General features: G+C 38.3%; 1 protein-coding gene across 1 annotated transcript in view; it reads left to right on the plus strand.

Annotated features, from left to right (window-relative positions):
* Positions 1–12,721, plus strand: part of LOC144665185 (uncharacterized) — a 292,253-nt gene that overhangs the window by 143,721 nt on the left and 135,811 nt on the right. Inside the window, exons 11-12 of the mRNA XM_078526363.1 lie at positions 7,694–7,762; positions 10,092–10,187. Coding sequence (XP_078382489.1) covers positions 7,694–7,762; positions 10,092–10,187 — 165 coding nt within the window. The remainder of the gene's footprint in view (positions 1–7,693; positions 7,763–10,091; positions 10,188–12,721) is intronic.

Genomic DNA, 12,721 nt, shown 5'->3' on the forward strand with positions numbered 1-12,721 from the left:
TTTCGTGACGAAGTTTCAACATAACAACGGCATTGTTGTCAAGGGCAAACTTCTCTGTTTCCATTGGTAACTTGTCGTTACAGGTACTGACCGCCAAAGTTCTTTTATACAAGGAAGACCTCTCGGGAAACAGGGCAATTTTTTGATTGGCTAATTTCGATCCAAGATGGCGTCAGTTTTAATTGAGCAATTTTTTGATTGGCTAATATTTTGAAATTTCGATCCGAAATACATGTTCTTCATTTCAGTTCGCGAATTATTCATTTTGCACTTGAGAAAGATATATTATTTAAAGCTGAAGGAATTCTTAAAGCTGCTAGAAAATCCCTGGAGTTGGAAAGCGATAAAATTTCAGTTGAACAGTAACTCTAACGAGGAAGGTAAAGTGACGCACGTTAAACATAACGTCAACTCTCAACACAGATCTGTTACCGTCGATATAAAACAGCTAAGGCATAATATATTTCGTTATTTGTTTCTTTTATCGTTGTCTCTGTGTATATATTTTTTATTTGAAAGCGTAATAAAGTGTTGCTGACGATATTTGTAGTGTTTTTATTTATTTAAGCATCGAGATTGTCGAGCAAGGCAGTTACAAAAACAAATTTGTTACCAATGGTAACAGAGAAGTTTGCCCTTGACAACAATGCCGTTGTTATGTTGAAACTTCGTCACCAAACTTTGTTCGCGTCGTACTCAACTGGAAATCGTAGTACTATGCTATGATAACATTTGACTTAAGTTTATAGTCATTATCATAGCATAGTATTGTCAAAGGCCAATGTGCAAGTTTTAAAGACCAATTTATTTTTACAGATTATATAATGTGAAGTTCCTGAAAATATCCATATAACCCTGCACCATGGAATTAGAAGGTCATTTGAAATTTCAAGCGTTGAAATATTGGGCTTAACGGGAATTTCCAGAGGGGTGGGGTGATTCAAACCAAAAAAATCCTCTGTGGAAGTGGTATGGATATTTTCTGGAACAACACAAATCTTGAATTCAAAACATCTTACCCTTCAGACAGAAAACTCACATTTGAAAGTTTTTCTAATTGCCCAGGGCAGTGATTTTTGCTAGTCTAAATAAGTTGCCTTTCTTCATCTTAAAATTGTAATTTTATAACAGACAGCTTGGCAGCACCCTTGCCCATCAGGCTTGCAAGTTTCAGCATGATGTACTCGCCGTTAATGGCAGGGCTCTCGAGAGCTAGACTAACTTTTTTGCTAACTAGCCAAGTGGCAAGTGACAGCTTTGATTTCACTAGCCAAAACTTACAATCATGTATTTTCTACTAGCCACAATTTTTAACCATAGTTCTTTTTTTAAGGGGGGGGGGGGAGGGTGAAAACAATGTGTGATAATGTTTAAACCTTGAGCCGTAAAATGTTCCTTAAATCTTCATGTTTTTTTTATACAAAATTGGGCTTTGTTCTTTACTATAAAAATTGTACATGCACATGCATTTTTGTCAACAAGATTGTTTAAAGCTTTTACATTCTATAATGTCAACAGTTTACTTAATTATATTCTCTGAGGGACGATTTTAATAAAATTAATGCAGTTTCTTGCCACTAATGACTGATTTTTTCACTAGCCATTTTGGCTATATTAGTGAAAGGCCAAAACCTTATATATTAACTAGCCAAAACTACACTTCTACTAGCCTTTAGTTAGTTGGCTACCATTAGTCTCGAGCCCTGAAAACTCTTTTTAACCTCTGTCATGTACTGTAGTTTTGTTACTTTGTTTGTCTGCAGCCGGTAAAATGACTAGACTGATGCATTTTTATCTTCCCTCTTCTCAGTTCCAGATAGACATTCAAAAACAAAACAAAGAGAATGGAAAAAAGAGGGATCATCCACAACAGGTACTTCACATGAAGTTGATGCATCGATCTACATGTGTCTTAAAATAGTTGTGTAAAAGCTCTTTGCCTGACAATAAATCTACTTGCCCCAGATGATCAGGCCTATAAATGTCATTAAGATCTTTTTTTGTGCAGCCAGTGCAATGGCATGACATGAATTTTTTATCTTAATCTTGTCACAGATATCGATCCAGACAAAATTTCAATAACAGCCCTCTAAGAGGTCATGTGGTTACCGATATTTTAACAGACTTGTGTTTACAGTCGAACTGAGGAAATAGTGAATAGCTAAAATGGTTCTGGAATGTTCATAGTGTAGTAATGATGAAAGTACTGTCCCCCCACTCCGGCCTTCATCAATTATTTTACAAGAAATCAGATCGACAAAAATATGTTAACGATTTTCTGACAGATTTTTGGTGAACGTAGTTGTCGTAGGCTTTCTTGCAAAACAAATAACAGATATTGATGCTGGCGGGTCTAAATGTGTTTTTGGTTCACCTCTGGTCCTAATAAGGGGGAAAACATATTAAAGGCAACGGGTTGACCCTTTTCTGCAAAATATAACGATCTCCTTATACTCAGAGATAAATGCAGATATTGATTCCAAGCAATATAAATAACATTTCACTGCATTTCAGACCATGTGCGTTCGTACTGTATGTAGTACACAACTCTTACTTCGATTTTGATCGATTCATCGGTTGTATTTCGCAGTTGACGATCAAGATCTTACTTCCTTCTTGTCGTGTAGGCCACATTCAAATTTGCAGGGGGATTGGGTAATAACCTTGTCACGCATTCTACCAAACTTTGTAGCGATCGGACGAAGAATAAATTTCGAGGTGAACTATTTACACAGTGGAGCTAGGCTACTATCCAATCAGGAGAACGCTCGCAACCACAAAGTAAATAAGTTTGACCGAAGGCAATTAATTTCGTAAAAGCATGCTCTTCAAATATCGGAAAGATAATCATCAGCAAGACTAAAAAATATTGAGATTCCTTACAAATACAAATATCCGACGACTACAATGGTTTTAGGTTTGATTAAAGCGATGTATTGAAAAAAAATTAGAGTAAGCTCTTTTAGCGTTTAATTGTAAAGTAAACATTCTAGCTATATTCTGAAACGGAAGAAAACTTCCACCAATCAGAGTGTTTGCAACGCAAACAAAAGCGTGATGACATGGCATATCCGCCGTGTTTGCTCGCACGGAAGGGCTAGTGTGCCCCGAAAACGGGCAAGTTGATTGAAGAGAAGGGCATATATGCAGGAGAGTTACAAAGTTTTTTCAATTCATGTAACAGATTAATGTATAAATGTGTATAAGAAAATTCACGGCATCTTCGACGTCACAAGCCGCCCGAATACACGCAAAATTGCGTGGGTTTTCGCGTGGACGTATCCGGAGTTGCGTGATCAGTGTCACGTGAATCGCGAAAACATTCGAGTCGGCACGAAAAGTTCAGAACGAAAAGAAGACAGTCAAGTTATGTTAAAACATCAAATTTCGTATGGACAGTTTCGTATAGCAAGCTGTGCAAATGCCATGTCGAACAACATTTATCCCCTTGATGTAAAGCTCAAGATTACGCTATTCTCACCCTACCGCAATCTGGAAACGAAACACTATTTGTTTTTGAAATAGCTGCTTGTTGGTAATTATTTTAGCCATCGCTCTTGAAGAAACGATATTTAAAGGGCAGTACGGTAAAGAGTTTTATGCATGGCCAGAAGTTAATAGTTAAATACTCGTGCCGTTTCAGCTTCGGAAAGTCTCACTTCGAAGCAATATCCACGTGCGAAGGATCATATTCAACTACGTTCGGCCATATGCACGTGCGAATCATCATATTCCAACTACGTTCGCCCATATGCACGTGGGAATCATCATATTCCAACTACTTTCGTCCATACACACATGTCAAGCATCATGTTCCAACTACGTTCAGCCAGCGGTTCATCAAAGCAGTCGATTGTCGATCGTGGACAGTTCGAACGCGCCATAATGATTGTGAAAGTGGCTTTTTTATCGGAATCCTCATATTTAACTAAATCCTAACAATTCATCACCGTATCCTTCTAAAGAATAGTATTGTAATCGTAAAAAGCTACCAGGAGAACTTGAGAAATCCTCGTGCCGTTTCGGTACGCTCTCGTTCTTACTTCGTGCTTCGGAAAATCTTACTTACACTTACACTTACACTTACACTTACACTTACTTACCCAGATGGTAGCATTATGTGGTTACCTTGGTAACCACTAAAAACAACAGAATGGAACAAAGAAGGATCATCAACCAGAGGTAACAAGTTTAATTATTTGTATGTCAGTACCTAATCATACCTTGTATTCATTCCTTGTTTGTTTGTTTATTATATTTATTTTTATTAATTCATTAGTCATAATTTTTCTTAGTTGCTGTTGTTTAGTTCATGTATGTAAATGTGTCTAGTAATGGTCATATTCAGATCAAAGTTGGACAAAGGCAACAGCTATAGGATTGTTGATTGGCACAAAGAAAGTCATTTAATTTAGAAACTCTCTTTAAAGGACCCTAGTCAGCCTATGCCATTTTTAATGCCATCGAAATTATGAAAATTGTATGGAGGGGGACATGGGGGTTTGTGGTGTTGCGGTGTTGCTCATATTTTTATGCAGTGTTGCGGTGAATAAAATCAAATCTTGCAGTGTTAATGCGGTGATCTCATACCCTACAGTGTGGGATGTTTGCGTTTTTAAACGTTCGGTGTTTGGTGAAACGAAATTTTTAGCGGTATTACGGTTTCTTGTCTGACACTTCTAGAACTACATTTATCTCAATCTGTTATATCTTCGTTAATCCGTCCTTATTTGTTAAAACCACATAACATAATATTATGTAAAATTTGTAACAAAATAAAGTCAAATATTGTCTAGTTAATCTTTAACCCAATCCTAAGACGTTTTCATTGATAAGTCACTTGATTATTGTGGTGACTTTATTTCATCAAATTTTCTTTCGGTGATGCGGTGTTTGTGTATTATTGTTGCGGTGTTCAGGGCACCCCCAAGTCCCTCTCTGTATGGTGAAACAAAATCTTATTACCGGCATCGCTGTAAGTTATGTTACTCAACTTACTGGAAGTCTTTAATTTAGACACAGACACAAACTAAAGTCAATTAATGAAAACAATACTGATAGTTTTATTGGTCAATTGTACAGTGCGGTAATATGTACAAAACCTACTTTGTTAATTTGCTGGGATGCATAATCAATGTTTGAATACTGTCTTTACAAATCAAATCATAGCGTATTCATGTTGAATGACCTAATTATAAGTGCTGTTACTGTTACTGTATTAATTAAAATAATTAACTTATTTCTATTCTCTTTAGACACAGATCAAGCTCCACCCACATCTTTAGACAACAAAGAAGCAGCAAGTAACAAAGGAGGAGTATTGCCGACAGGTGGGTTCCCCCCCCCCCCCAAATTAAAGTTAGGACCATTTTTTTAATCTTTGAAGGTCTCAACAAATCATAAACTGTTATTTTCACATAATTGTAATGGAACTTTTTCTGTGTCTGCATTGAGTACAGTCTACATCTCACACACAAGATTATCTGTCAGCACCTTAGCCAATCAAATTCTGTCAGCAGTCAACTTAATTTGAATAAAAATTCTTGAATTCTTCATGTCTGGGTTTACAGATGTAATTAATTTATGTCTTTTAACATCCCAATATCCAATTAGCATAATTTTATTATGTGCTATTTTAACCTTTGGTCAGAGAATGAAAGCAAAAGTACTGTTAATTCAACTTTTAACATGCTAGATTTCAGCAAGCTTTTTCTTATCCTGTTTTGTTTAATTATATCACAGGCAATTGTTATGATGATGCAATATTGTTTATTCTCATTAGATTCCAACAAAAATACAGCTTCACGAACCTTCACAAAGCCCTTCAGAATCTTGTCAAATCTCTTCAGCACAAAAGCAAACAGGAACAAGAGCATAGAGTCAGCAACAGGTGTGAGTCATATTACGCTGTTTGACATAGTCATAAGCGGTTTACGTTGATGTACGTTTATGCATAACAGAACAGTTATAATTGGGGGCATGTGCATGCCGTGGCCTTGTGCATGGGAGCATGTACATGGTTATTGCGCCGGACTCTGGATTGAGTGATCTGGTGACACTTTACCACCCAATTAGCCAAGTGTATATACGGTAATCTGAAATCACCCTTCAATTGACATGTATAAAAAAGCAATTAAACAGTACTACATCTCATTACGTATACAGTGCAGTGGTAACTTATTTAAATACTTACAAAACTTGAATGTTTTTTTTGTCTAATATGTAGTGCCGTAGCAGGGTTAATTTTTTTTTTTTTTTTTTGGGGGGGGGGGGGCACAGCACGAGCGCCAAAGGCGTGACCTTCTAGGGGTGTCCAGGGGCATGCTCCCCCGGGAGATTTTTATATCTAGGGTCACTAAAATAGCATTTCCAGCCTTCTGAGAGCAGTCTCCAGCAATTTTTAACTCACTAAAGTCACTGATCAGATATTCCATTTAAACGTTATACTCTTCTTATTGAACAGGCTTATTACACAAATTTCAAAGTTCCTGCTGTCTGTATTCCTGAGATGGCTGAGATATTTCTTCTTAACCTGCTTGTTCTTTGCAGTTTTCACTCTCCGATTCTTCAGGATCGGGTCTCACCCATTTAAGGAGTGTGCTTTGCTTAAGACCCTCTCAAGAGCTTTGCTTAAGAGCCTCTTCTTTGCTGAAGCCATACTATTTCACGCTTTATCAAGCCGAATATTGAATGTTTTCGAAAAGAAGCAGGAAGAACTTGGCCGCTGACCAAATGTGCCTGTCTAAATTATTCGCTCAATTCACAGCGGTCAGACGCAAAAAAACAATGCACTTCTGGTTTTTGCTCCCTCAAATTGTGTTAGAGTTTATAAAGGCGAAATGTGCAAGAATATTGTTGGAAAGTGTTATAAATATAGCACTAGGAAAAAAGAATTGGGTTAACTGGACAGTGTTAATTACGGATACGGAATCCAACAGCATTCTACAATTGTCATTGCTGCGCTTCTTTTGAATTGAATATTTTATTTATTTATTTTTTTTTTTGGGGGGGGGGGGCGGCCCCTCGGCCCCTCCCCATGCTACGGCACTGATGTATGAGTAACCAACCGTTTAGTAAAATTCGAGTACAAATCTTAAAACAGAGCTGCAAGTTTTCTACAAGTGCATGATGAATAAAGTTTGCTGATGTACATGTACATCTAAGACGTTTATTAACATTTGCAAAATAGATTTTGGCAAACCTAGAAGCAGTCAGCTCCTCATTTATAACGGCAAATATAAATGATAATGATAAAGAAAACAAACTGAATTGAACAAAAAAGGATCATCTGCTACAGGAAATTTATATAATTATGCATGCAGTACATGTATGCATAATTTACATGTGACTACCTTCATAGCTTGTATGCCTTCATTTGTTTGGTTTGCTTATTTTTATGAATTAGTCATTTTCTTAGATGTTATTTTCTTTTTTGTTAACCGTATGTATGTAAACTCAAAATCAAATTATGGTGATATTTGGATCTGATTGGCAGTTGGATCAGTGCACAAAGGCAAAAATTCATGAAGTGCACAGAGTCATCTAATTGCTTCCCGAATGGTAATCTTCAATTAAAAAACACAAACACATCCAGTAATTAAAAACATTTTGCTAGTATATACCAGTTTTTTCACTCAACTGAAATCACCTAAACTCTGGTATTTTTTTATTATTGTATTTTTTATCACATCAGGTCAAGATGGAAAGCCAATTTCTCCCACTTTCTCAACTGCCACAGCAGCAAAAGGGAAGTCGTTAACAGGTATGAATCTTTAGTATTAAGGTGATTTCCTAGTTGCATTGCGTATCCTTACTGCCCAGAATTTTAAGAATTGTGTGGCTAATTGGCTCGCGAGAGAGACAAATCATCGTTTTTTCATAAACGAATTCAGTGACCTACAGTGTATCATTTCTTCTCTTAGTTCGAGAGTAGCGATCAAATTCTTTCTATAAAATGAATACAGATCAAAATATGAGATTTAATAATATAATACACTATCACCAAAAACGTGTACTTTGCCAGTTCTCGCAAAGGAATTATAAAGGGATTATGTGGTATATACAAGGTCTTCCTGCTTCTAAACGAATACGGTGACCCCCTTTTTTATTTCAAAATTTAAGTAAGGTTAACAACCAACCAGCATTTATGTTTGGTTGAAAATCTATGAGCAGTTCTATTTCACGTGAATTACCTTAAGGCTCTGTTCACCACCAGCTCCCTCCTCGCTCTTTGAACTGCCCTCCTCTATCTAACAAGACCTCTAGAGCTCAGTGCAACTTATTTTGCACCCCTATCTTTTATCCCCTTTATCAAAGTTGAGTTAATCCAGGACTAAACATGAACAAGAAAACAATCATGTTGAGGTAACCTTGTATATATTATGGGTGTGATCTGCAACTGGCTTTTCTTTTTCTTTTTATTCTAATTTTTGTGGACATGTATTTTTATAAAACAGCAAAAAAAATCTCAACAGTGTGTGTATAGTAAATTTATATTTTTTTATGTGCACTAGCTTTTTCGAGCTGCTGTCAAATATTTCATTAGCATTGAGCACCGACAATTTTTATATCAATTTGTTCATAAGCATTTCTAGTTTTCTAAGAAAGTTTCAAGTTTTCCATCGATTAATCTGAAAATGCGAAATCAAGGATATAATGACCACTACTACTATAATTAAACGAAGGTTGAAAAATTTATGACCTTGTTTTTGAAGTGAATATTTCAATTACCCTTGCATCAGGAGTGCGGTCAAAAGCACGGTAAGCCTGGCAAAGCCCAACCTGGCCGGGCTTTCCGGCCTTTATGTCACGCTTGCCAGGAAAGCGTGGCCTGGAAAAGCATGGCAACCATGGCCAAGGCCAGGCTTTCATGGCTTCCCTGGACATAAAAGCCTGGCTTTCCTGGCTATGAAAGTTTTATGCCACTTTATGCCGGACTTGCCGGGAAAGTGCGGCCCTTGAAAAGTATGGTAAGCTTGGCCACAGCTGGGCTTTCATGTGCCCCTTGGCTACAAAAACCTGGCTTTCCCAGTTTTATAAGTTCTATTGACCATTTTTTTATAATGGCTTTCTTGTCATGGAAAACCAATGGTCAGAAGCCCCATTACGAGTTCTTGGCCATGAAGAGCACAGAAAAAACAAAATAGGGATAATATATACAATATAATATTAATAGATTATACATTTTTCAACTATAGCTCAAGCAATAAAATGAAAGAAAAAATTAAAACCTCTACCTCTTTCATTCCCATTCATGCCAGTTTCATTTAACCTAGCAGCATTCATTTGAACAAAAAAAATCTTTTATTTGCTGTTTGGCTAATTATGGTAGGAGGCACGGTCAGGCCTTATGGTTGGTGCACCCAACTCTGGATGGAGCAGCTGAGTCCAGGTTGGAGCCCAGCTGGCTGAAGTCATTCTGTTGTGTTCATGGACAATACGCTTTACTCTCATAGTGCCTCTCTCTGTACCAGTGTAATAATGCTGGGAGGGTACCCTAGCATCCCAATAAGATCCTGCAGTATGGGTCAACTGGCTTGAGGCTTTCCCCTTCTGTTACTAATGTCATACATGTAAGGTAAAGGTATATGTAAAGTCTGCTTCGAGCCTAGTGGCCCATACAGGCCGGAGCTTATCCCGGGTTTCCGTAGCATTAAGCGACTGAGAGTATTGCTACTCCCCCCTGGATGGGATGGTAGTCCATCGCAGGGTTACCCCCCAGCAGTAAATTCGCCGGTACCCATTTATACACCTGGGTGGAGAGAGGCACTGTGAGAGTAAAGTGTCTTGCCCAAGAACGTAACACAACGCAGCGCCCCGGCCAGGCCTCGAACCCGGGCCGTTCGACTCGGAGGCGAGCGTGCTAACCATTAGGCCACCGCGCCTCCCACTGTCATACATGTGCATGTAGGTAATAAGTTTTATGACATCAGTGACGATGCATTGTTCATTCCCATCAGATTCAGATAAAAGTACAACTTCACAAACCTCTACAGAATACAGACAAGAAGACTCTGCAATACTGAGGCTTAATAAGTAAAATGTTTGCTGACTTATGAATTTACTTGACATGTCTTATTTTCTTTCATCAGATCAATATGGAAATGTTACTACGGTGAAGGTGGAACCAGTTGTCTCTGTAGACGAAGAAGTGACTCAGACAAACAGAGAAAGAAATCCATTAACAGGTGAGTACAGTGCTGGAAGGCGTGGTGGCCTAATGGTTACCGCGCTGGACTCCGGATCCAGCAGTCAGGGTTCGAGACCTGGCCAGGGTATATTACTTTGTGTTCTTGGGGCAAGACACTTTACTCTCACAGTGCCTCTCTCCACCCAGGTGTATATGGGTACCAGCGAATTTACTGCTGGGGGGTAACTCCTGTAATGGACTGGCATCCCATCCAGGTGGGAGTAGCAATACTCCTTAGTCGCTTAATGCTACAGAAACGGGGATAAGCTCCGGCTGTATGGGCCACTTGGCTAGGACGCAGACTTAACCTTTTTACCTACAGTGCTATCAAGTGCATGGCCTGGGATTGATGGTGTGTGTGCATGTGGCCTATACTAATGGTTAGTGCACTGGACTCCGGATCAAGCGGTCCGGGTATCAGCCCTGTTCTTGGGCAAAACATTTTCCTCTCAGTGCCTCTCTTCACCCACGTGTTAATAAATGGGTACCAGTGAATTTAATGCTGGGGGTAACCCTGCAGTGGACTAGCATCCCATCCCGGGGGTAGGGGGGTGGGGGTAAAAATATTCTTAGTCGCTTAAGTTAATGCTATGGAAATAAGGATAATTTCCAGCCTGATGGGCCACTTGGCTTTTATGCAGACTTAACCTTCACCCTTACTGTTACAGTGCTTGTGCATAACAATACATATAGTGTTTTTTTTTTTATTAAAATGTGGAATTTGAAATATTGAGTATGCTTCGAAAGTTAAACCCAAGTGTGGACATTATCACATGAATACATCATCATCATGTATTTGCCACTTCAGAATTAAACATGCATAAGTCATCAAAAATTTTAATATAATAGCTTAGTTGTTGCAGGTTTGAGCACATGCTGTGAGCATTTTAGTCACCATGGTGACAAGAATTTTGGACCATTTTATGGCCTGATGACTAGAGAGAAAATTAAGTTAGAAGGTTGTAATCACTTGGGAAATTTTAAGAACACTTGTCTGAAAAACTAGACAATCAAAAAGAAGTAGGCTTAGCTGGTTGTTGTTCTTCTCTGTACACTTCTCTTTGCTATAAAATTAGTCCATAATCTGGCATGCTTCATAAAAAACAACTTGTAACAACTTGCATTAATGTACACATTTACTATTGACTTCAAAACTATTTTATTTTTTAAAAAAAAATTTCTATAGAAAATAACTTTTGTTGTAGAATTGTTCAGAGGTAAAAACTTATTATTAAATATTAAGTGCCTATATCACCCCAAAAATGTTACTTATTTGAACGTTTACATTTTTTGAACAAATTAAATTCCCCCCACACCCCCCCCCCCCCAAATGTTTTGTTTGGTTGAGACCATTATTTTTTTATACATTTTCAATGTTGGGGAAATTGGCTTAAAAGCGTCCCTGCCAGGCTAAATTGCAACATGGCCCAAAAAGTAAGGACAGCACATCCAAAAAAATTGCAACAAACAACAACCCTTTTGGAAAAACTTAAATTCCAACAAGGAAGAGCAGTTTTCCTTCAAATCAATTACCGACAGTGACTTGAAGTGCGATTAAACAATGACACAGGACATTTTTAAATTTATACTAGTGACACGGACTGCCAACCCCCCCAACCCCCCCCCCCCTGGCAGGGTCTCATGAACATGATCAAGCTGCAGAACTGTATTCCAAAGTATCTTTTCTGCAATTTGTGTCACCATTCCCAGTCCGGGGATTTGGCGGGGGGGGGGGGGGTTCTATTGTACAGTACTAGTGGTCAGGTGATAAAAATTCTTACAGTGCGGCTACTGTAACCGGGGTCACCCAGACAAAGTTAGCTTCAGCCAATGAAATGTCGAGTACAGAACAAAGAAATTTCAACTTCTTCGTTCGCCACGAAAACAGATCGATACAAACTTTGGCTGTATGGCGGCGCTGAATTTTCAATTAACTTCAATTGCATCCGTTTTGAACTTGAGTGGTTGTGACAGCAACATTTGGAAGGTAAATATTAGCGATGTTTATGTAAGAGAAGTTCGAAACTGTGTAAAAACGGAGAAAGAAACGACCGTATCGTCTGTGTCAATGGTGCGTGGCGGAGTTCGCTCATGACAATTATTTCAAGTTTTCTCTACGGCATCAACTGGAGTTTTGGTAGCTGTACCATTTGGAAAATAAATACATGTGATGCTAGCGAAAGAAGACATTCTGCGCTGTAAAACGTACCAGTGAAAGTGGCGATGCCAACATTTTTTTGTCGTTTGAGTAAATAAAAATAAAATTTCAATTTGTTTACTCGTGAAGCTTAATTGTTTTTGCGTGTTTATTCAAGCTAGCTGAATTGCCGAAACTTTCGGATGTATACGGCCGATACGCTTTCGGTGGAACTCAACGATCGGACATCGCAGAAAACTAAATTTATCACGCTGGTAATGTGCTTCGTTGTTTGCCTAACCTATATATGACCATCGCTTTGAAATTGTCACGAGCGAACTCCGCCACGCACCATTGACACAGACGATACAGTCGTTTCTTTCCCCGTTTTTACA

Source organism: Oculina patagonica, chromosome 9, assembly GCF_052425735.1.
Source record: "Oculina patagonica isolate OP01 chromosome 9, crgOcupat, whole genome shotgun sequence".
Classification (NCBI taxonomy): Eukaryota; Metazoa; Cnidaria; class Anthozoa; order Scleractinia; family Oculinidae; genus Oculina; species Oculina patagonica.